Source organism: Panthera uncia (genome assembly GCF_023721935.1).
Source record: "Panthera uncia isolate 11264 chromosome B3 unlocalized genomic scaffold, Puncia_PCG_1.0 HiC_scaffold_1, whole genome shotgun sequence".
Classification (NCBI taxonomy): Eukaryota; Metazoa; Chordata; class Mammalia; order Carnivora; family Felidae; genus Panthera; species Panthera uncia.
In genome coordinates this window covers 84,503,622-84,529,030 of record NW_026057582.1, presented here as the reverse complement: position 1 = coordinate 84,529,030, position 25,409 = coordinate 84,503,622, and the positions used below count along the sequence as shown (strand labels likewise).

The 25,409-nt window shown below is 38.9% G+C and overlaps 1 protein-coding gene across 6 annotated transcripts in view; it reads right to left on the bottom strand.

Annotated features, from left to right (window-relative positions):
* GANC (glucosidase alpha, neutral C) overlaps window positions 1-25,409 on the bottom strand; it is a 74,738-nt gene that overhangs the window by 18,587 nt on the left and 30,742 nt on the right. For 5 of the 6 annotated variants that reach the window (XM_049613415.1, XM_049613416.1, XM_049613417.1 and 2 more), the window contains 9 exons: window positions 23,385-23,451; window positions 21,896-21,992; window positions 20,034-20,214; window positions 19,657-19,810; window positions 11,985-12,220; window positions 8,707-8,833; window positions 7,707-7,786; window positions 5,563-5,706; window positions 4,411-4,507 (listed from right to left, as the gene is read on the bottom strand). In XM_049613415.1, coding sequence (XP_049469372.1) covers window positions 4,411-4,507; window positions 5,563-5,706; window positions 7,707-7,786; window positions 8,707-8,833; window positions 11,985-12,220; window positions 19,657-19,810; window positions 20,034-20,214; window positions 21,896-21,992; window positions 23,385-23,451 — 1,183 coding nt within the window. Of the gene's footprint in view, window positions 1-4,410; window positions 4,508-5,562; window positions 5,707-6,316; window positions 6,532-7,706; window positions 7,787-8,706; window positions 8,834-11,984; window positions 12,221-19,656; window positions 19,811-20,033; window positions 20,215-21,895; window positions 21,993-23,384; window positions 23,452-25,409 lie in introns of those variants that run through there. The other variant, XM_049613418.1, reaches the window with a different exon arrangement.

Genomic DNA, 25,409 nt, shown 5'->3' with positions numbered 1-25,409 from the left:
CTACAACGAAAATATATTGATTTTCTAATGTGAAAAAGTTCTTAAAATCCACAAAACATTTTGTAAAAATATTCTGAAATTGCACTTATTTTTGAAGTATAACTCAAGTCTGATTTTAGGAGAAACATTAAATATATCATCTTTACTGAAATATAATTTGCATATAATAAATGTACCTATTTTAAGTGAAGAGTCTGAGCTCAAAAACCTGTAACTGTCACCACAAGCAGGGTACAGAAACAGTGTAAATGATCACTGGGCTTCTTTGCAGTCAATAACCTTCCACTTTACCTAACAATTGATCTGATTTCTATATCTTCTCTAGAATTTTATATAAATGGAAACATATACTATTTTGTGTTCTAGCTTTTTTCACTCAGCATAATGTTATAGTTTGTTCCTTTTTATTTGCTGAATAGTTTTGTATAGCGTGGATCTATCACAAGTTTAGCCACTCATCTATTGATGGACATTTGGATTCTTTGCAAGTTTTGGCTGTTGTGAATGAAGCCGCTATAAACATTTGTGTCCCAATCACATGACATATGTTTTCATTTCTCTTGGGTAGCTATCTGGGAGTGGAATTGCTAGGTCTGTGTTCAGTGTTGCATACTTTAAGAAAACTTCGAACTGTTTGGCATAGTGGTTGTACTACTTTTACATTATTAATACATGACAATTTCAGTTGCTCTACATTCTTGGCAACACTTGGTAGTGTGTCTTTTATTTTTTAATTTTTTTAATTTTTTTAAACATTTTATTTATTTTTGAGACAAGGAGAGACAGAGCATGAACAGGGGAGGGTCAGAGAGAGGGAGACACAGAATCCGAAACAGGCTCCAGGCTCTGAGCTGTCAGCACAGAGCCCGACGCGGGGCTCGAACTCACAGACCACGAGATCATGACCTGAGCCGAAGTCGGCCGCTTAACCAACTGAGTCACCCAGGCACCCTAAGTAGTGTGTCTTTTAAAAATTTTTTTAATTAGAATTGTTTTAAAATTAATTTATTTAGAGAGACAGGGAGAGTGAGTGGGGGAGGAGCAGAGAGAGGGAGAGAGACAGAGACAGAGACAGAATCCCAAGCAGACTACACTCTCAGTGTGGAGCCCGACGTGGGGCTCCAACTAAAAAACCACGAGATCATGGCCCCAGTCAAAAACAAGAGTTGAACGTTTAACTGAGGCACCCAGGTGCCCTGGTAATGTGTCTTTTTAATTACAGCTACTGTAATGGATGTGTAGTGGTGTCTCTCTGTGGTTTTAATTTGTATTTGTCTAAAGACTAATGATTTTGAGCATCTTTTCATGTATTTATGGATCATTTATATGTTTTCTTTTGTAAAGTGTCTATTCAAATCTTTTGCTATTTTAAAAAGTACATGTCTTTTTATTATTGATTGATTAAAAAATTTTTTTTAATGTTTATTTTTGAGAGAGAAAGAGAGAGCACGAGCAGGGGAGGGGCAGAGAGAGAGGGAGACACAGAATCCGACGCAGGCTCCAGGCTCTGAGCTGTCAGCACAGAGCCCGATGTGGGGCTCGAACTCACACACTGTGAGATCATGAACTGAGCTGAAGTCGAAGCTTAACCTACTAAACCACCCAGGCATCTATGACTTTTATTTTCTTAATATCTTTGAAAGGGTAGAAGTTTTCAGTTTTGATAAAGTCCAACTTAGCATTTTTTTCCTTTTATAGTTCATGCTTTCTGTGTTCCATACAAGAAATTTTATTTACCTCAAAGTCACAAAGAGTTTTTATGTTTCCTTTTAGAAGTTTTTGTTTTATCTTTTATAGTTAAGGTCTATATTCCATTTTGAATCACTTTTTGTGTATGGTAAGAGGTAAGGGTCAAGGTTCTTTCCTTCCCCCACCTCCATACCCAGTGTTGTGACACCATTTATTGAAAAACTCCTCTTTCCATTGAATTGCCTTGGCAACTCTGTTCCTATTTAATTAATCATATGGGTGTTGGACTCTTTCTGGATTCTTAATTCTGTTGCATTGATTTTTATGCCTATTCCTACACCCCCTCTCAAAAAAGCCACTCTACAATTTAAGAGGAGTGGTACAGACTGTATAAGGGAGGCATAACAACAGTAGCAAGGACATTAGTTAACATTTATCAAGGCCTGATGGAGGCAGGTGATACTATTTGGCCTGTAGTAGCTCACTGAATCATCACAACATTATCAGGTAAACACTAGTTAACTTCATTTTACAGATGAAGGAAATATGGCCAACAGTGGATTAAAATACATAGTTACTAAGTGATAGAGGCAGGATTTGAGCCCAGGGAGTGTGTGACTCTAAAGCCACTGCTCTTGATCATTGTATAGTTGATAAGACATTGTGAAGATAAAATATATACCACTAAAGAGATTCACACAAGAAAAAAAAATCTTACTTTACTAAATCTAAATTAGTCCTGAGGCATTTTTGTCTATCTTCTATCAAAATAGTTCTGGAAGCTATTTTTGTTTTAATCTTCCACAGAAATTTTAGGTTGTCCTATGGCCAGTGAAGAAAAATATTTTCAAGGGACTGCTTTTTTTTTTTTTTTTTTAAGGTACTCTAGTAATTTCTCCTTGACTTCAAATGAGACAAAATGATTGTGAAATCAACATGGTGGCATTCTGGTCAAGAGAGAAAGTTCCTCTTTCTCTCTTGCAGATATTTTCATGTGTCATATGGTTGTTTAGTCAGAAGCGAGCTCTGGCTATTGGTCTAAGCAGAAAACTTAACACAGTAGTGTTCTCTGTAATGCCTCACTTGCTACACTTTGGGGAAGGCTGATAGTTTCACAGAGTATTGAAGACTAGGCAGTAGGCTGATATTTAAGAGATTGGAGATTACTTAGTATTCATATCTTTTACCTTTTTTAACTGCTACTTATTAGTATTTTCATTTTCATATTAGTATTTTCATAAAATTTACTTTTTAGGGGCACCTGGGAGGCTCAGTCGGTTAAGCGTCTGACTTTGGCTCAGGTCATGATCTTGCAGTCTGAGAGTTTGAAGCCCGAGTTGGGCTCTATGCTGACAGCTCAAAGTCTGGAATCTGCTTTGGATTCTGTCTCCCTCTCTCTCTGCTCTTGCCCTGCTTGGGCTCTGTCTGTCTGTCTCTCTCTCTCTAAAAAATAAAATCCACATTAAGAAATTTTAAAAAAATTCTTGACTTAAAAAAATGTTTATTTATTTTGATAGAGAGCATGCATGCGAGTGGGGAAGGGGCAGGGTGAGAGGGAGAGAGAGAATCCCAAGAGGGAGAGAGAGAGACTCTGTCAGCTCAGAACCTGATGCGGGGCTTGAACTCATGAACTGTGCTATCATGACCTGAGCCAAAACCAAAAATGGGACGCTCAACCAACTGAGCCAACTAGGCACCCCAATACTTGACATTTTTTAGTGATTAAAAATGATTCTTGTAGAGAATTTGGAAAATGGAGATAGGTAAAAAGAAGAAAATTTAAAAATCACTCATAATCACCAAGGTACTAAACTTATTGATTTAGATTGCTATCTCTACTTTTTAAACAAAATTGTGATAATATACTGTAACAACATTTAAACATTCTGGTGCCCCCCCCCCCCCTTATCTTGATGTCACAAACATTTGCTCATGCAATTAAGAGGTACTATTTTAAATAGCCTTATGATAGTCTATCATATGGATATATCATGCTTTTATAAATATTCCCTTATTTGGATTTTCTTTCTTTTTCTGTTTCAAGGACTAACACTATGGTGAGCATCTATGTACATGAATCTTTGCCTGAGATAACAATATTGTGGCCTTTTCCAGAGTACCACAGGGGCTGGTTTTCAGGGCTGGCGGAGGAGGCCTAATAATGTGTATGATACAGTAAAGGCTGGACTCTTCAGACTAGAACCTAAGCTCTTAGTTATTTATGCAAGGCCAGGGGACTTAAAATAGCCTTCCTGCTGGAAGGTGGTTAAGTTGAATTAGATCTGCATTAGCTAGTAAACTGAATCCAGTTATAGATGACCCTGACCACAAGCAACAGCCAGGTCTATTTTAAGCCATATTACTAAGTGAACAGGTGGTTGAAGGAATGTGTAAGAAGTAGATTTCCCCTGGTTTAGATAAATCAAATAGACAGAATCAGAGATGACCATCCCAGCAAACTGAGATACTCTGAAGTCATTCTCCCAGCAACTAAGTGGCCGTTTCTTCAGTGGGAAACAAGTAACTAAACTTTATTAAAATTGATGTACTTTGTGTCACAGGACAAAAGGCATACTTCCGGGAACGTCACTTGCTACAATCCTAGGCCTGCCGAAGGGCCACTGGAAAAAAAGGCATCAACACAGTAGCACCATATACCATACAAAAAAAAAAGTTTGCTAATTTATGTTTTTAAGTCTGATCATATGAGCCGTGCCTTACCATACTTTTGTGATCCAGCAAAGAAAGAACGTGTAAGAACAAAGGGTCTCTCCTTTCCTTTAGATCGCTGTATCAGTCCTTCTGCAGTAGCCATTTGCTACAAAGGCAAAGGGAAAACTTTCAAAGGGATGATTAGATTAGAGCATTGTGCAAACATCCTAATAAGCTATTAGACATGCAAAAGTAAATAGGTGGGAATATAAATGGAAAATATTAAAATAAATCTATCAAATAATTTTCATAATGCAATGAAACTACTCTAAATTCCCATATTGAGTGGAAGATTTTCTTTGATTAAAATAGCAATGGAATAATAGTAAATAATAAGCTAGAATTATTCAATGCTTACTATTGTTAGGCATTTTATAAGATTTTCTCTTATAATCTACAGAACAACCTCTGAGACAGAGCATTTTCAATGATGGAAAAAAATGAGATTCAAAGAGGTTGTTAAGTGACTGGCCCTGGCCAACATAAGAAAATTCTCTAAAGTAGTTTGCAGTTATAGCAAGAGGCTTTTAAAGAAGTAAACACATAATCTGAACTGTGCTATATATAGACAGCAACTCCCACTAGAAAATACCAATTGATGGGAGAGCCATAGGAACACAGGATGAAAATAACAAAGAACTACGGATATCAGTAGGGGCAAATGACTGACATATGTTTTGGATGTGATTGGCAAATGGAAGACAATTCTACCACCTTCTAATGAAAAGGCTAAGTAGTTAATTAAGGCTGTCTGCATTTAAAGACTTAGTGAAATTGTATATCTATGTTCTAAATCTTGTTCCCCTGGTATGAATATAAGATTTGTGAAATTTCAAAACATTTGTTTTAATTGCCTTTGTTTATGTATTTACACATTGCCTACCCTACTTCAAAAAAAGTCTTTAAGTATTCAATGTCATTTACTAATGACTCCTGCCAAAGAAGATGTTTCTATGTTATCATTAATCTCATATATCTATAATTCATCAAGTTTATTACAGAAAGAAAAGGTGCAAAGGGAGAAATAGTAAGTCCTTTATTGGCTACAACTTGATAAGACCCACAAAGAGAAATGAACAATATAATACGGCTATTACAAATGACTTTCAACCCAAAAGTCAGGGCATTTGGGTCCAGGTGACTTCTCTATGGATGTCTTACCTGATAAAAACCATAGATGTTGTGAAGTTCCCTGTGCTCCCAATTGCCATGATGAATGGCATTCTTCTGCATGGTTAGCTCTGGTCCTCTAAAGACAGAGGGCTCATTCATGTCGTTCCATATGTAGAGGATGTCAGTAGATCCCTAAGAAGTAAATTTCTTCCTCAGCCATGATAATACTCCTATAGTGATGATGTTAATATGATAGCCACCCTATTCCTCTTTCATACTCTATTTAATTTATTATTTATTATGTTTATTATCTATGCTCTGTCTTCTGTTCCAATGCTACAATAAATGGCCCACAAGGTGGGGAATTTTATCAGTCTTGCTCATAAACACCTGGAACAGTACCTGAACCACAGAAGGTTCCCAATAAGTATTTGCTGATAAATGAAAGAATACTGTGCTGTATTGTATATGAAATACTGCCTAGCAAGTACACTTCAAGACCTACCCTGGAGAACCCCTATAGGAAAGGTTGTGTGAGTGTTCAAGGTTAGGTCCTATAACATCCATTATCTGCTGCAACCTTTTTTTAAAAAATAAGCTCCATGCCCAGCATGGAGCCCAATGCAGGGCTCAAACTCATGACCCTGAGATCAAGACCTGAGCCGAGATCAAGAGTCAGACGCTTAACTGACTGAGCCACCCAGGCACCCCAAAAACTCTTAACTAAGGGCATTTATAGCTGTCCATGATAAGATTCTGCCTTCCCTCTAATACTCTGCAAGATTTGAAAGGTAAAATACCTGTTTGGTAGCATGGTCTAGAGTTTGTGTTCTGCATAGAATTGTTCAATTTAGGGTGGGAAGGGGCTTTTGAGTCATCTAGTCACCATGGTGTTGAAATCCCTTTTATAGAATCCTGGTCTCTCAGCATTTGACTCATAGCTACAATGACAGGGAGTCCTTCAGGCAGCTCATTCCATTGCTTTCTAAATGTCCTGCTCCTTGTAACATCCAGGCCCTGTAAAAGCCCAAATGTTCATCGACTGATGAATGGATAAAGAAGAGTTCAGGAAAATAGAATTTAGTGATTCATCACTTAACATATAACACCCAGGGCTCATCCCAACAAGTTCTATTTTCCTGAAATCATTATTACACTATATGTAAACTAACTTGAATTTAAATTGAAAAAAAAAAAAAAGAAACTAGAGTTTAGTAGTCAAGACTTGGGCTTGGGAGACAAACAGACTGAGTTCAAATCTTAGGTCTACCACTTACTAAGATGAGCGAACTTAGTGGGGTTTTAAACTTGTCCATATGTCAGTTTCCTCATCTGTGGGATTAGAGTTCATTATAGTTTCAACCTCAGAGGTTACTCTGAAGATGAAATGGTAAAATGTACATAAAGTGCTTAGCACAGTGCTTGGCACACAGCAATACTCAATTTATATTAAACATCATTATTATCATCCTCATAATGGGTTGAAAACTGTTTTCTAGAAGTGGCCTCTCCAGTTCTTTCTTATAGTTTTTGATATATTTCTTTTTTTATATATTTTATATATATTTATAATATTTTAAGAATTGATTTATTATTACACCTCTTTAAAAATTTCAATTCTTATCACATCTTTCGTTTTTTTAATGTTTATTTATTTTCAAGAGAGAGAAAGAGACAGCATGAGCGAGGAGGGGCAGAGAGAAAGGGGGACAGAGGATCCAAAGTGGGCTCTGCGTGACAGCAGTGAGCCTGATGTGGGGCTCAAACTCACGAACCACGAGATCATGACCTGAGCAGAAGTTGGACGCTTAACTGACCAAGCCACCCAGGCGCCCCTATAATTTGCAAGATATTCTCACATATATCATTATCATCATCTTTAAATAAGCTATAGAATATTGTTTTATGTAAAATTTATATAGTAATTTTAACATATAATATTATTAAGTACTTTGATACGTCACAGAGTCTATTATAATGGAAGTAGAAATCACAGCTTTTGTGCACTTGGTAATATATGTGGCACCTCTCCTCGCACCATCAAAGCCTATAATGTGGTTGCCTTCCTTGCATTTTCATCCCAGGATTACTTGTCAAGAGCTACTCAATGAAGCACTCTATCTATTCAATCATGTTTTTCCTTCTTTCATCCTCCCAAGTCACTAGGAAAGAGCAAAAGAATAAAAACAAACCTGATAGGCAGAGAAAGTGAAAAGACTTGAATACCACTCTCTGACCTTGGGATTGGTGAAATCCAGGTAAGAGGAGAGACCTGTAGAGGCAGAAGAGTAGACAGACTGTGAGAAACAGTGGTCCTCATGGTTAGATATGTTGTAGAGAAGATGTCAAAGTTGGGTAATCACTGGGCACCCTAAATGTAAGGTAGTTGATACAGAGGTGCAGTCTGTCAAGAAGTGCATGAAGGCATTGCTGGACTCCAATGATAATCTGGACTAGACTTTCCAACCGGAGAGGCCCAGGGGAATGCCAATGAACAAGCATCCAGACGGAGCCTGGATGGCCCAGGATAGCCCAAGTAATCATGGCAAATAATCTGGAGTGACCCTTCTGTTCTTAAAGAGAACAAAGAAGTGTTCATGAATGGTATAAGGGTGGGCAGGGGGAGGCGGGGGGAAGGATGCATGGGGTTTCTCTGCAGTACTTGGATTTGTGATGGAGTGCCAGGAGAGGATAGAGTGGTGATTCCTTTTTGTCCTCAAGGTTCTACCAAGGCTTTAAATTAATACCTTCTGAAATAAAGCATCCAGAGTTGCTGGAGGCAGCTGAGGTCACTCACGGAAGTCTGAGAAGTCAAAACTATGGGCTAACAAGGCAAAAAAGATTGACAGGGAGAGACTATAGGCCACTTGTTCTTTTTTTTCTCCTCTCCTTTTCTCATCCCTTGGCTTTTTACTTTCATTTGCTTAGAGTACTATTAAGGCTTCCCTGTTTTGTTTTGTTTGTTTGTTTGTTTTTTTCCATTCATTCATTGACTGAGAAATGTATACAGAGGACACTGTACCAGATGTTATGGAAGATACAAAAGGATCTTTTGATACAAAAGAAAACTTTCTTAAAGGTGCTTACGCTGTGGCAAAAGACATCCATAAGAAATGAGGGTGATGGCCACGCAATCTTTATTAATTGGGACTAAACAAGTGGAAATAATAAGTATATAAAGTGCTATCTTACCAGGCCAGCATACCCCTGCAAAGTCTCCTCCTTCGTGATTCCTCACAAAGAAGCCCTGTTCTTTGGCCTCAGCATACACTGAGTAGTCAGGATCAATCTTGATGTGGGGGTCACTGATGACCACAAGCTGTCAGGACATAGAGGTTTGATGAGCTCTTCAGTTTCACAGGAGTTATATGTTGGTTTTTATACTTTTCATCATAGTTTTGGGGTTCAAATTTTACTCAGAAATAACTACTAGTATTGAAATATTTAAGATACTGGTAAAACCCAATAACTTTTCATGCTTATGGAAATGTAATTAGTATCAAAACTCGGCCAGTGCTCTTCCATAATTATCGCTTCCCAACCAATATGTGTTCTCAAAATAGCAGTTACTAAGCTCCTGTCTGAGGTGCTGGGTGCTATACATAGAGGATTAAGTCGTCCCTGCTCCCTAGACATCTAGAAGTTAACACTGACAAAAGCAAACATTAAAGAAAACAAGAGAATAGCGTGTTAAAAACAAAAAAGCCCAAACCCAATGGTACAGGTATAGTTAGGAAGGAGGTTTGAGAAGAGCTGTCATCACAACTCCGTGTCTCTAGGATCTTTCTACCTTTCTAATACCATCACCTCCTACTCCAGGGCATCAAAACCCTTTATTTGTCTAGGACAACCTTGTCAACACCCTTCCTCAAATCTATTCAAATCTATTCTGCAAACTGAAGTTTAATTTTCCATTGCTCAAAAACTTTAAAACACTTTTAATTGTAGTAAAATACACATAACATAAAATTTACCATCTTAACCAATTTTAAGGGTACAAGTACATACACAGAGTTGTGCAATGTCCAGAACTCTTTCCGTCTTGTAAAACTGAAACTCCATAGCCATTAAAAACAACTAATTCCCTCCTCTGTCCAGTCTTGGGCAACTGCCATTATTCTTTCCGTCTCTATGATTTTGACTGCTGTAGGTATTACAGATTGATGAAATCATACAGTATTCATCTTTTTTGTGACTGCCTTATATCACTTGGCATTGTGTCTGCAAGGTTCATCCATGTTGTAGCTTGTGACGGGATCTCTTCTTTTTTAAGGCTGAAAAATATTCCATTGTATGTATTTACCACATTTTGTTTACCCAGTCATCTGCTGATGGACACTTGGATTGCTTCCACTGTCAGTTATTGTGAATAGTGCTGATAAGAATATGGGCATATAAATATCTGCTCAAGTACCTGCTTTCAATTCCTTTGAGTATATACCCATAAGTGGGTTTCCTGGATCATATGGTAATTTTATTTTTAACTTTTTGAGGAATTACCAAACTGTTTTCTGTAGTGGTTGCAACACTTTACATTTATTTTCCACTATCAGTGTTTCTGTTTCTGTACCTCCTTACTTGCTACTTTCTGTTTGTTCATAGTAGCCATCCTAACGACATGAGGCAGTATCTCATTGTGGTTCTGTTTGCATTTTCCTAATGACTGGTGATGTTAAGCATCTTTTCATGTGCTTGTTGACTATTTGTATATCTTTGAAGAAATGTCTATTAAGTCCTTTTTCCAATTTTTAATTGGGTTGTTTGTTTTTTGGTTGTTGAGTGGTAGGTGTTCTTCACATATTCTTCATACTAACCTCTTATTCAAAAACTTTTAATGTCTCCAAATGTATACAAAGCAGCCTACAATAAGGTCAGATTCCCTACTACTTAAACCTTGCACATGCCTTTTCTTGCACATGGTTTTCTTGCCAAACCAACCTGCGTACTGTTTTCCAAACACCACTGGGTGCTTCAGCCTCTGGCTGCACTGCTTCCTCCCCTTTTCTCAGCTAGAGAGTCATCCTTCAGGGCGCATCTAAAATGCACAAAGCGCAGCTTGAATCTAGCTGGATGCAATCTTCTCTCTTAGTCCCCTCCTGACCTTGATCTTTCTTTGGCTGTTACATTATTGCCCTACATTGTGGTTGTTGTATACTTGTCTTTCCCCCAACTCACTGCAAGACCCCAAGGAGCTCATCTTTGCATTCCCTTCATCTGTAGCACGGTATTTTGAACATCTGATGGCTTCAATAAATAGTTGCTTAGAATAACATGGGTTCTGGAGTCAGGCAAATCAGAGTTCAGATTCTTGGCCTCCTACTTATTTATTATGTGCCTTTGTGCAAAATACAAAATTAAGCCTCAGTTTCTTCACCTGGAAAATGGGCTAACGAGATCTACCTCATAATTCCGTGATGACTGGATAGAATACTGTGTTCTATCAAATTCTGTGGCCAATAGTAAGTGCTTGCCAAATGGTAGCTATTTATTAACTTGGAAATTAGGAGTTAATATAATTGGCTCTGGTCACCTGTGAAAGGTCTGGGGCTCAAAGGAATGGATTGAAAAGACAACTTTAATCTCAAGGAGAGGGACTGCAGGGATCCATTTATATGAAACATCTAGGGTTCTCCCCCTTTTCCTCTCTCAATTTTTTCCTCTCCCTCCTTCTATTCATTATTGCTGTTACCACCACCACACCTGTATTACATACTTTCCAGTGTCTTTTTTCCCCTCTCCATTTTCTATTTTAGTTCTTCCTTTGGCCAGATTGATAGGTGGAGTCCATCAGGGAAGCATGCAGAAAAAATGGTATGATGAAGAATATGACTCCATTTTTGATGGACTGTTAAGAGCTTTCTAGCCCCACCACTCCCCCTTACCCTTCTGCCCACATCTGACAAAGAAAGCCCTAATGCTCCCTCCTTGGGTGCCAGCAGGAAGTTCAAACCACACAAGCCCTGAGCATGCATAGGAATCCTCACCCCAGTCCAAACCTCCAAGCACCACAAAAGCTGAGATGTCTCCATTCCCAGCTCTCTCAAGACATCCTGAGAGCAGCCTGGGAGCCAGCCCTACTCCCCCAAGAATGCCTATGTGACTAATCAACCTTTTCAGACCCTCTTGGTGTCCATGTGATGTCCTCAATCTCGAGATTGATGTTGACATCAGAACCAAATCATGCTTTTGGGGTATCTATCATAACTACAGGATGGCCACAACAAATGAGACTGAATTCTAGGTCCCTTTGTCCTGCAGGGACCTCGACACCTAAGGCAGGGACGGATGGTGTGACCATCTTTCCATCATTGCTTTCCTGTTATCACAGTTACAATTACATTTGAAGGTACTATTTCCATGGCCATTTTTTATCAGATGGCTCTCCTCCACTAATGTGCCAATGCAAGTTTTAAATAATAAAAAAAAAATGCTTTGTAATGAAAAGGTTTCAAAGCGTCAGCTTATTTTACCTTACGTTTTTTGTTTCTGAGCAGCTCTTGCATCCTTTTGGGATTTGGGAATCTTTTCTTGTCCCAGGTGAAGTACCTTTTGCCCTCGGTATGCTCTATGTCCAGCCACATGACATCATAAGGAATGTCATGCTCATCAAATCCTGCATCCACTGCTTTTACATCCTGCTCATCCTCATAGTTCCAGCGGCACTGATGGTACCCCAGAGAGAAGAGAGGGGGCATGGCTTGTGTGCCTGAAAGTGGAAGATGACAACTGAGCCAGCTACCATCACAATGATAATTACACATTTGATAAACATGTCCTAAATGTCTACAGGGTCTAAGCACTGAGCTTGGTACTTAGAATATCAAGGAGAAGAGAACACTGTCTTCACCCTCAAGAAAGTGATAATTTGGCTGATGAGGCAGGTACGTAAATTAACTGTTCTGCTTAGAGGTGTAACTGCTATGTTAAAGGTATCAGCCTAGTATTATGGGAATACAGAGGAGTTAATACTGCCTGCAGTAAAATGTGGAGACTTGAAAGGCTAGGGGTGCCTGGGTGGCTCAGTGAGTTGAATGTCCGACTTTGGCTCAGGTCATGATCTCATGGTTTGTGAGTTCGAGCCCCATGTCAGGCTCTGTGTTGACAGCACGGAGCCTGGAGCCTGCTTCAGATTTTGTGTCTCCCTCGCTCTCTGCCCCTCCCCTGTTTGCTCTCTGTCTCTCTCTCAAAAATAAATAAATGTTAAAAAAAAAAAAAAAGGCTTCAAAGAGGTAGTAACACTTGGTTTTGGACCTTGAAGAGTAAGTAGGAGGAATCTACCAGAGAGAATGCATAGAGCATTGAGGCACAGGGAATGGAAAAGACAAAGAGGCAGAGAAGTGCATGATAAGCTTAGGGAAAAATAAATAATCCAGGGTGGTTACATTGTGAGAGAGACCAGTAGAAGACGAAACTGGAGAGGGTCAGTTTGTAAGGGTCCCTGTAGTTCAGGCTAGGAATACTAAATCTTATGGGAAGTCATCAAAAGTTTGGCAAGATGTGATCTTAGCATACCTATGTTTTAGAAAAATTAGGGAGCAGTGTTGAGACTGACTAAAAGGGAAGGGGATTAAAGGCAGGAAAACTATCAATTGCTATCAAAACATTTACTGATAACATGGCAGACTTCTGGTCAACCACCTGCATTTCTCTTTTCCCTCCTAAAGTCCCACTAAAATCAGAGTAAAGGAAAGAAAAAAAAAAAAAAAGAATAAAGCCACAAGAACAAAAAGAATGGGAGAGGAGTAATTTCAACAAAACTTGGGGAAGTGTGGGACAGAGGAGAGGTGGTAACTGTTGAGCAAAGTGAGGGAGGCTCTCACCAGAGTGTTTGAAAGGGGAATATGATGAGAAGAGCTCATCTCTCTTCTCAGAAAACTCCTAGAGGGAAGATTCCCCCCCCTCCACCTTCCACCCCCAATACTAGAGCGCTTTGAGGCAGAACCTTATTGAAAGCCTCCAAGATTAGAAGGATCCACATAAAGAAATAGAATGAGGGGTGCCTGGGTGGCTTAGTTGGTTAAGTGTCCCGACTTTGGCTCAGGTCATGATCTCGTGGTTCGTGAGTTCGAGCCCCGCATCGGGCTCTGTGCTGACAGCTCAGAGCCTGGAGCCTGCTTCAGATTCTGTGTCTCCCTCTCTCTCTGGCCCTTCCCCTCTCAAGCTCTATCTCTCAAAAATAAATAAACATTAAAAAAAAATTAAAAAAAAAAGAAATAGAATAAAAGGATTTCTGAGAAAACAGAGACAATACAAGGAACCAAAGTAAACATCAAAACATTATCTATCATTAGTATGTCAGAGAGATGAAAAAATATACTGAAATAAGACTAGTTTAAGACACTGGAAATAAAGAACAATCAGAGAAAAAGAACTAGTATGAAGAAATTAGAAATACAGCATAAATGGAAGGCCTAGAAGATAAAATTGAGAAAACTTAGAAAATAAGGGAGATTATAAGATCTGTACAGTAGAAAGAGAAAAGGGAGGGGAAGAAATTATCAAAGGAATAATCCAAGACTGTTTACCAAAAGTGAAGGACACCATTCTAAAGACTGAAAGAGCTCACATTTAATACCCAGCACAATGATTATTTGGAAAAAAAAAAAAAAAAAAAGATTTATATTGTGGTGCCAGGGTGGTTCAGTCGGTTAAAGCATCTGAGTCTTGATTTCAGCTCAGGTCATGATCTCACAGTTAGTGAGTTCGAGCCCTGCACTGACATGAACAAAATTTTTTTTTTTAATTTTTTTTTAAGTTTATTTATTTTTGAGACAGAGAGAGACAGAGCATGAACGGGGGAGGGGCAGAGAGAGAGGGAGACACAGAATCCAAAGCAGGCTCCAGGCTCTGAGCCATCAGCCCAGAGCCTGACGCGGGGCTCGAACTCACGGACGGCGAGATCGTGACCTGAGCCGAAGTCGGACGCTTAACCGACTGAGCCACCCAGGCGCCCCGACATGAACAAAATTTGTAAAAAGATCTATATCAAGGCATTTTATTGTCAATTTCCAGAATTTCAAAGTATTAGAAATTTCGGAATATATTTCAGAAGGAAAAGATAGATCATACACAAGGAAACAGAATTCAGAGTGATTTTGGAGCAAGAAGATGGAAGGAAATAGAGAAATAATTTTTTTATTAATTTTTTTTCAAGTTAACATATAGTATAGTCTTGGCTTCAGGAGTAGAACCCAGTGATTCATCTCTTACATATAACACCCTGTGCTTATCCTGCAAAGTGCCCTCCTTAATATCTCTCACCCATTTAACCTAGCCCCCTCCAGCAACCCCCAATTTATTCTCTATATTTGAGAGTCTTTTATGGTTTGCCTCCCTCCCTGTTTTTACCTTATTTTTCCTTCCCTTCCCCTATGTTCTTTTGTAGAGTTTTTCAAATTCCACATGTAAGTGAAATCATATTATATCTGTCTTTCTCTCACTTATTTCACTTAGCATAATACCTTCCAGTTCCATCCATGTTGTTGCAAATGGCAAGCTTTCATTCTTTTTCATCTCTGAATAGTATTCAATTATAAATATATACCACATCTTCTTGATCCATTCATCAGTTGATGGACATTTGGGCTCTTTCCATATTTTCGCTTTTGCTGATAGCACTGCTACAAACATTGGGGTGTATGTGCCCCTTTGAATCAGCATTTTTGTATCCTTTGGATAAATTCCTAGTAGTGCAATTTCTGGGTCATAGGGAGAATTATTTTCTTTTTTAAAAGAATCTTTATTTTGAGAGAAAGAAAGTGTGTGCATGTGGGGGGTAGGGAAGAGAGGAGAGAGAGGATCCCAAGCAGACTCCATGCTGTTAGTGCGGGGTCTTGATCTCACAAACTGTGAGATCATGACCTGAGCCGAAATCAAAAGTCAGATGCTTAAACCACTAAGCCCCCCACCAAGAAATAATTTTCAATCTAGCCAAATTATCAAGAGTGAAGGTAGAAAAGATGTTTTCATACCTGCATAGATGCAAAAAATGTACCTCACAGGCACTTTCTTAGGAAACTACCAGAAGATGCTATAAACAAAAACCAAAAACAATAAGGTAATAAACCACAAGAAAGAAAAACATGGAACCCAAGAGAAGGGGGATCAAACACCAGAAAATAGTAAGCAAAAGTCCTAGGATGACAGCTGTGCAGGGAGCCTGGAGAGCAACAACCTAGATGGGGGCAGGACAGAGAGAGCTGGGAGGGAAGGTTAGAGAGAGAAAAGTGGGTTGGGTAAATTATCTGACACCTTTGAGCATTTGAAAAGTATAAACACTAAATATTGATTTAACTAAACATTATGATATAACAATATTGGGAGAGAAGAAGGGGGGATGTTGTTAAGTCCTCATCAGGAGTCAACAGGTAGTCTCTAAACTTAAAACTTGGATTTCTTTGAACATGGTGGCAGACCCACTGTTTTTGAAGCATCTTCCTATAAACCAGGCTTATTCTCCCCAATAACAATGCTGAAAAGGCCTATCAGTGGGCCTTGACAGTGCTTATTCCTATATGTGTGTCTTCCCATATCCATAAATTTTTGGTTGTTTTTCCCACCAAAGTTGGAATCAAATTCCTCTTCCCTTGAACATGGGCTGGACCCAGGAACTTTTAGCAAGAGAATGCATCAGAAGCGATGCTACATTTCTTTTATTTTTAACAGCTTTATTGAGATGTAACTCACATACCATACAACTGACCAAATGAAAGCATACAATTCAATTGGGGGGGGGTAATATTATATTACCATTTTACAAAAAATGGCAAAAGAGAACATAAAATTTGTCCTTTTAACCATTTTAAAGTGTACAATTCAGTGGCATTAATTATATTCACAATGTAGTATAAACATTACCACTACCTCTTTCCAAAATTTTATATCACCCCAGACAGAAATTTGAACCATTAAGCCATAGCTTTCCAATACCCATCCCACCCTCCAGCCTCTGATAACTGCTAATCTACTTTTTGTCTTTATGAATTTGCCTATTGCAGGTACTTCATGTAAGTAGAATCATACAATATTTGTCCCTTTATGTCTGGCATATTTCATTTGAATAATGTTTTGAAGGTTCATTCATGCTGCAGCATGTATCTGAATGTCATCCCTTGTTACATTAGTGAATGATATTCCATTTTATGTATTTAACACATTTTGTTTATCCATTCATCTTTGATGGGTACTTGTTTCCCTCTTTTGGCTATTGTGAATAGTGCTGCAATGATCATTGCCATACAAGTGTCCCTCCAAGTCCTTACTTTCACTTATCTAGAGTGGAATTGCTGGGATATATAAAGGATATACAGGAATGAATATATATATATATATATATATATATATATATATGTATATGTATATATATGAAGGATATTAGACAGTGTTCTGCAGAGGAATAGAACAGGATGTGTGTATGTATGTATATGTATGTATGTATATATATATATATTTCTACACTTACAGAGTGAATGATTTTAAGAACTGGTTCATGTGATTGTGGGGGCTGGTAACTCTGAATTCCACGGGGCAAGCTGGTAGACCAAAGACCCAGGGAAGGTGCAGCTTACATATGAAGGCAGTCTGGAGACAGATTCTTCTCTTTAGAGAGCCTCAGTCCTTTTCTCTTAAGGTTTTCAACTGATTGGATGAAGGTTACCCATGTTACTGAGAGTAATCTGCTTTAATCAAAGTCTATCAATGTAACTAATAGTACTGACAGGATAATCTCATCTAAAAAATAGCTTCATAGTGACATCTAGACTAGTGTTTAACCAGATATCTGGGTACTGTGACCTAGACAAGTTGACATATTAAATGCTATGTTTAGCTCTTTGAAATGCCAGAATGTTTCCACAGCAGCTGAACCATTTTATGTTCCCAACAGCAGTGTATGAGGTTCCAGTTTCTTCACATCCTCACCAATACTTACTATTTTCTATTTAAAAAAAAATTAGCCATCATAGTGGGTATGGAGTAGGATCTCATTGTGGTTTTAATTTTCACTTTCCTAATGACTAATGATGTTGAGAAACTTATCATGTGCTTGTTAACCCATTTGTATATCTTTAGAGACTGTTCAAGTACTGTGCCCATTTTAGAACTGAGTTATCTTTTTGTTGTACAGTTGTAAGGGTTCTTTATATATCCTAGATACTAGACTCTTAACAAATGTATGCTTTGCAAATATTGTCCCCCATCCTGTATATTGCCTTTTACTTCCTTGATAATGTTCTTTGATGCACAAAGGTTTTTAATTTTAATGAAGTCAAACTTATTATTTCTTTCTGTTGCTCATGATTTTAGTGTCTTTTCTAAGAATCTGTTGCCAAATCCAAGGTCATGATGGTTGGCCCCTGTTTTCTTCTAAGAGTTTTATGGCTTTAGCTCTTATATTTATGTTGTTTATCTATTTTGAGTTTTTTGTGTGTGGTATGGTGTTAGGTAGGGTTCCAACTTCATCCTTTTGCATGTGTCTATCCACTTATCCTAGTACCACGTGTTTAAGAGACTATTCTTTCCCCAGTAAGTGGTCTTGAACCTTTGCTGAAATCAATTGGCCAGGGATGTATGGGTTTATTTCTGGACTTCCAATTCTATTCCATTGGTCTATGTGTCTATCCTTATACCAGTACCATATTGTTTGGATTACTTTACAGTAAGGCCTGAAACTGGGAAGTGTAAGTCTGCCACCCCCAACACCCCCCCGCCCCCCAGAATTGTTTGGCTATTCGGGGCCCCTTGCAATTCCATATGAATTTGAAGATCAGCTTTCCCACTTTTTCAAAAAATGACTACTGGAATTTTGGTAGAGATTGCAGTGAATCTGTACATTGCTTTTGGTAGTATTGTCATCTTGACAATATTAAGACTTCCAATCCATGAACATAGGATGTCTTTCCATTTATTTAGGCCTGTTTAATTTCTTTCAAGAATGCTTTGTAGTTTTCAGTGTACAAGTCTTTCACTTCCTTGGTTAAATTTATTCCTAGGTAGTTTATTCTTTTGGATGTTATTGTAAATGGAATTGTTTTCTCAATTTCTGTTTTAGATTGTTCATTGCTGGTATTTAAAAACACAACTGATTTTGTGTGTTTATCATGTACCCTGCAACTTTGGTGAAATTATTAGCTCTGGTAGTTTTTGTGGATTCTTTGGGATTTTCTTTTTTTTTTTTTTTTAACTTTTTTTTAATGTTTTATTTTTAAGAGAGAGAGAGAGAGAGAGAGAGCAAGCGCACTAGTGGAGGCAGGGCAGGGGACAGGGTGCAGAGAGAGACACAAACACACAGAATCTGAAGCAGGCTCCAGGCTGTGAGCTCTCAGCACAGAGCCCAACGAGGGGCTGAAACTCAAAAACCATGAGATCGTGACCTGAGCTAAAGTCAGACACTTAACTGACTGAGCCACCCAGGTGCCCCTATTCTTTGGGATTTTCTAACATGTTGGATCACATCATCTGTGAATAGAAATAATTTTACTTCTTCCTTTCCAGTTTGGATACCTTTTATTTCTTTTTCTTGTCTAACTTCTCTGGCTGAAACTTCCACTACAGTGTTCAATAGCAATGGTCAAAGTGGGCAGCTTTGTCTTGATTCTGATCTTTGGGGAAAGCTTGCAGTCTTTCACCACTGAATTGGGTGTTAGCTGTGGATTTTTCATAAATGCCTTTTATCATGTTGAGGAACTTTCCTTCTATTCCTAGCCTTCTGAGAGTTTTTATCATGAAATAGTGTTGAATTTTTTCAAATGCTTTTTCCACATCAACAAAGATGATCTTTTACATCTTTTCAAGATAAAATGCTTTAGTGCTAAAACCAGTGGTATATTTCAATGGAGAAGAGAACATAGAAAAAGTTCAGGTTGGGACACTGATCACTGATCATCTGAGATAAAGGCAAAGAAAGCCCAGGGCTTAAAGGCTCCAAGGAAAGTAGATGGAGAGTATTAGGGATTAGAGAGTGGAGAGTTGTAGTCCCAGTGCAACATTTTACCAAGCTGAATGGGATAAAGGTGAGAAGAGAAATGCCTGCCTTTTGAAAAGCTTGGGCAAATTGTTTATAAGTTCTATACAGTGTACAACAAGTATTAACTGAAAATTAGGACACATGCAATAGAAGAAATATAATGAAACAAGAAGCTGTACCTGTAAGGTATGAGTACTGCTTGAAAACATCAGAAGGTGTAGGTCCTGTCAGCAGAAAAACATCAATGATTCCACTCTCTGACATCCAATGCACATCAGTTTGAGATCTGACCTTTTGTTTAGCTGCAACGGGGCCCATCTGGGTCAGTGTGTACTAGAAAAAGAATGGAATGAGGGTCTGAAAACTTTCCCTCTAGCTTACAACACTCATCCATATGTAACTAACTGGTACATACTGTTAACTTTCACTTGATTATATTGCAAAGACTTTGGTGGCAGAGAATTGCCACTACAAAGCCCAGGGCTATGACTACGCTAGTTTTTTTGTTTTGTTTTGTTTTGTAAGTATGACATGCAGCCATGATCCATAAGCTCACCTTTACTGCAGGCTCTGTATTGATCTCCACTAGCGTTTCTGAGGCATTCAGCCAAAAAATGCCTAGAGTCCTGCCTGGTTTGTGGGCCAGGAGATAAGGCACTGAACCATAAATGCCCATTTTGTCATGTATTTTATATCCATAGACATCCAGATTATAAAGACGGTAAGCATCGCCATCACTGAAACACACAAAGATGGGACTATCATCAATTACAATCACAAATATATTATTAATGAATAGTGTAGCTCCATTCTCCCCTGCAAACACTTGAGACCTATGCATCTTTCAAGGCTTTACTCGTACTACTTTCCTAACCCAACCAAGGTTAATGTGATTCTCCTCCTTTGATTCCTTTGGCATCCCCTTCTGTGACAACTGGCATGCATGGTCTCATATCTTAGATATCTTTTTCTTTCTTTCTCTTTCTCTCTTTTTTTTTCTTTCTTTCTTTCTTTCTTTCTTTCTTTCTTTCTTTCTTTCTTTCTTTCTTGTTTATTTATTTATTTTGAGAGAGACAGAGCAGGAGCAGGGGAGGGGTAGAGAGAGGGAGAGAGAGAATCCCAACAAACACAAGAACTGTGAGATCATGACCTGAGCCGAAACCAAGAGTTGGCTACTTAACCGAATGAGCCACCCAGGTACCCCTTAGATATCTTTTCTGAATACCTCTTGTGAGGACTATTTCCTGTGAATCCTCTACAATAGCAAGCACACAGTAAATATCATTGGCAAATTGTGTATTTCTCTGCTGCTAAAACAAAATGACAGATAGTGTCCTAACATGCTTCTACAGTACTGAGTAGGGAAAGATGGGGAACTGAATTGGGGTGGGAAGCATAGAGCTTGGCTTGGTGTGCGAGCAGCATAGTTTCTGATTCACTTGTTACCATGCCCAACTGTTGTGGAAACGGCATCTGAACCCTTGATCAGACTGTTTCTCTTTGGTTTTGCTTCCTTAGTCTGACGTCTTTGGCATTTACTTATCAATAGTGTTAGTCTGAAATGATCCCCCTAAGGGAATCAAAGGTGACATGAGATGCCACAATTTTTCTTGTTTTTTAATGTTTTATTATTTTTGAGAGAGAAGAGAGCACAAGCAGGGGAGGGCGAGGGAGAGGGGGGAGGACAGAGGAGCTGAAGCAGGCTCTGCACTGACAGCAGGGGCTTGCACTCATGAACCATGAGATCGTGACGTGAGCCGAAGTTGGACGCTCAACTGACTGAGCCACCCAAGGGCCACAAGATGCCACAATGTCTCATTCTCTGGTTCAGAGGTTGGTAAACACCTTTCTCTAGGTCAGTGATTTTCACCCTGTATTCTCCCCAGGTTCCGCAGAAAGGCCTAGAGAGGTGAAAGCAAAACCTAGGGAGTTGGTGTGATGAAGCTCTCTCTCCTGCTTCAACCACAATAGTTCCATATTCTTACTTCCTCTATATATTTTTAGGTTCAGAATTACAGTTTTATAGTTCTCAATTTTTTGCCAAAAATAAGATAAAAATGGAAAACCACTGCTCAAGGAGGACAAGACCAGGCACATATTGGCTCAGGCTCAGACATCTCACATATTTTCCCTTCAAACTTTTATAGTCCAGGGGTGCCTGAGTGGCTCAGTTGATTAAGCATCTGACTTTGGCTCAGGGCATGATCTCAGTTTGTGGGTTCGAGCCCCGCGTTGGGCTCTGTGCTGACAGTTCAGAGCCTGGAGCCTGCTTCGGATTCTGTGTCTCCCTCTCTCTCTACTCTTCCCCCGCTCATGCTCTCTCTCTCCTTCAAAAATAAATAAACATTAAAAAAAAAAAAAAACCTTTTACAGTCCAGAAACCAGAGCATCCTGTAAGAATTTTTGTTTTTACTTTACCCAGTATTTTTAAGTTGGTGTGATTCTGCATGTTGTGGGATCCCGTAAAGATGCTCAAATCCGTGCAAGGAGAAATCCAAACCAATGGAAGCAGGGCCTGTAGGGACCAGGATATAGAATTTTGCTTCTTAATGGGACAATCATTTAAGGAAACTCAGTTACTTATGAGTGTAGCAAGATGACTAGACTAGGGATTGAGAGACCTGAACTTGCCCTGATCAATCAGTAAATCATGGTGTGCCCTTTCTGTAAGATGTTACATTTAGGTACTGTGGGGATACAAACATGCACAAGGCAAAGCTCTGGTCACTTGTTAGTGTTTCCTTAGCTATACGCTTGAAGCTCTCTGTGTTCTCATTTACAGTAAATATTCTTTCGATCTGTAAAGCATACCTATGAAGTTTTAGATTTTTTTTTTCTAATCTAAAAGTTCCTAAAATGTACTTCATGCTTCTTTGCATTAGGAAACAAAGGATACTGAGCAATTTTAATCTTCACTAGATGAAAGACTGGATGTCTTCTGCCTGATCATTTATTCTTACTGTGTACAGGGACTATAATGCCAAGACCATCAGGAGGATCTTCCCTGGCTCCTCAAAATATCCCTTCCCTATGACTGTAGATACATTTTTGGTTTTGTTTTTAACCAAAGACAAGGTCCTTTATTTAACAATTATTTTAGAAATGTGGGAAAAATGCAAGTAACTAGGAGAGATAACAGACTTATATTCACTCTTAGGTAAAAGTATTTGATATCAAATGGTCCTTATTTAAAGGAATTTCTGGAAAGGGGGTGCTATAGAGAAGGTAAAAAACATTATGATGTTACAGAAAGGAAAGCCCGATGGCCCCCCTACTTACAAACTTTGAACACATTGTCAGCCCTGATCATTATACTAGGTTATAGATACAGATGCTAGGACAGAAATTCTCAAGGAGTGAGGGAGGATCTGTTATCCTACTGGGTAGGAAGGAGGAAGGAGGAAAGTATTTCTTCCAACTATATAAGCTCCAAGTATCTGAACCATATATCCAAAAGAGACAAACTTCACTCCCCACCACACACATACTATCACTAAGTCTAGTGAGAAATTTCACATATGGGTATGTGATACTTGTGTGAATGATGGGGAGGCTTGGAAAAGGTTGAGAACCAATGGCTTGGAATATTGGAGCCAATGAGCTTTAGAATTTTGTTTCTCATCACTTGACTCTCATAAAAATAGAATGTGGGATTTGCGGCTGTCTGTATACTGAGTAGTACCAGCAGTGTGCTGACCTAGGCCCTTAACATGAGACCACTGAAGGTACATACTCACTATTTCTCTGTTGATATACATTATTGAACAATAAAGGACCCAAATCTGACATTTCTGTTCCCCTTACAGAAATCACTTCTTTAGGTGCCAGAGCTCAAGGGACTTATATGTAGCAACATTTAGTGATTTTGGCAAGATCTGCTTTAATACTACACAAGTTTCAATTTTACCATTAACTTTGACATCCACAAATTTTCCGAATTTCTCCTCCCACAAGCCTAGATCCTCTTGGTTTTCCTGGTGGCACAAAAAAAGGAGCAAATTGAGTTTATACATTGCAACAAATGTGGTTACCACAACAGTACATTTTGTTTGGATTATTAAAAAATTAGACTGAGAAAATGAGTCTGTCTTTTAAAAGACCACTTTGTGGGGCACCTGGGTGGCTCAGTCGGTTAAGTGCCCAACTTCAGCTCAGGTCATGATCTCACTGCTCTGAGTTGGAGCCCTGCATCGGCCTCTATGCTGACAGCTCAGAGCCTGGAGCCTGCTTCAGATTGTGTGTCTCCCTCTCTCTCTGCCCCTTCCCCACTCATGCTCTGTCTTTCAAAATTGGATGGATGTTAAAAAATGTTAAAAGACCTGTTTGTGATGTCAGTATATTTAACAAATTTGATCTGTGTTCTACATAAATGCCAGTAATCATCTTCCTTATGAACTGAAGCTGACATGAATATGATTTTTTATTGTGGTAGAATAGACCTAACATAAAATTTGCCATTTTAATTATTTATTTACTATTCATTTTAAACATTTTATTTATTTATTTTTTAAGTAATCTCTACACCCGATGTGGGGCTTGAACTCACAACCCTGAAATGAGGAGTTGCATGCTCTACTGATTGAGCCAGCCAGGTGTGCTATCCCACCCACCCCTTTTTTTTCATTTTTACCATTTTATTTTATTTTATTTTATTTTATTTTATTTTATTTTATTTATTTATTTGAGAGAGAGAGGGCGCAAGTGAGAGAGGGACAGAGAGAGAGAGATAATCCCACAAGGGGCAGAGAGGTCACCCAAAGGAGGGCTCAGGCTCACCCTATGTGGAGCTTGGCTCAAACTCACAAATCATGAGATCATTACCCAAGCCGAAGTCCAATGCTTAACTGACTGAGCCACCCAGGTGCCCCTCATTTTTACCATTTTATTTATTTATTTATTTATTTATTATTTTTTTTAATTTTTTAAATTTATTTCTGAGACAGAGAGAGACAGAGCATGAGCAGGGGAGGGGCGGAGAGAGAGGGAGACACAGAATCGGAAGCAGGCTCCAGGCTCTGAGCTGTCAGCACAGAGCCCGATGTGGGGCTCGAACTCACGTACCATGAGATCATGAAGTCGGACGCTCAACCGACTGAGCCACCCAGGCGCCCCTCATTTTCACCATTTTAAAGTGACATTAAGTACATTCACATTGTTGTGCAACTATCATCACCATCTATCTCCAGAACTTTTACATCTTCCCAAACTGAACCTCCACACCCATTAAACAATAGCTCCCCGTTTCTTCCTCCCTCAGCTCCTGACAACCACCCTTCTGCTTCCTGTCTCTATGAATGTGACTACTATAGATACATAGATTTCTTATAACTAGAGTCATTATAGTATTTGTCTTTTTGTGACTGCTTATTTCACCTAGTATAATATCTTCAAGATTCATCCATTTTGTAGCATATGTCAGAATTGCCTTCCTTTTTAAGGTCAAGTAACATTCCACTGTATGTATATACCACATTTTGTGTGCGCATTCATCTGTCAATGACTCTTGGGTTGCTGGACTGTTTTCACCTTTTGGCTACTATGAATGATGCTTCTAAGAACACAAGTATACAAATATTTGCTTGAGTCCCTACTTCCCCTTTCAGATATAAATCCATGAGTGAAATTGCTGGATCATATTGTAATTCTATATAATTCTGAGGAATTGTTTGACATGAGTATCTTTACACAGGCCAAAATGCTGTGAAAGCACTTTGAAAAATGCAGTCTTGGGGCACCTGGGTGGCTCAGTCAGTTAAGCATCTGAGTTCGGCTCAGGTCATGATCTTATGGTTCATGGGTTCGAGCCCTATGCTGGGCCTTGTGCTGACAGCTTGGAACCTGGAGCCTACTTCAGATTCTGTGTCTCCCTCTCTCTCTGCCCCTCCCCCCACTTGTCCTCTGACTCTCTTTGTTTCTCTCTCTCTGATAAATA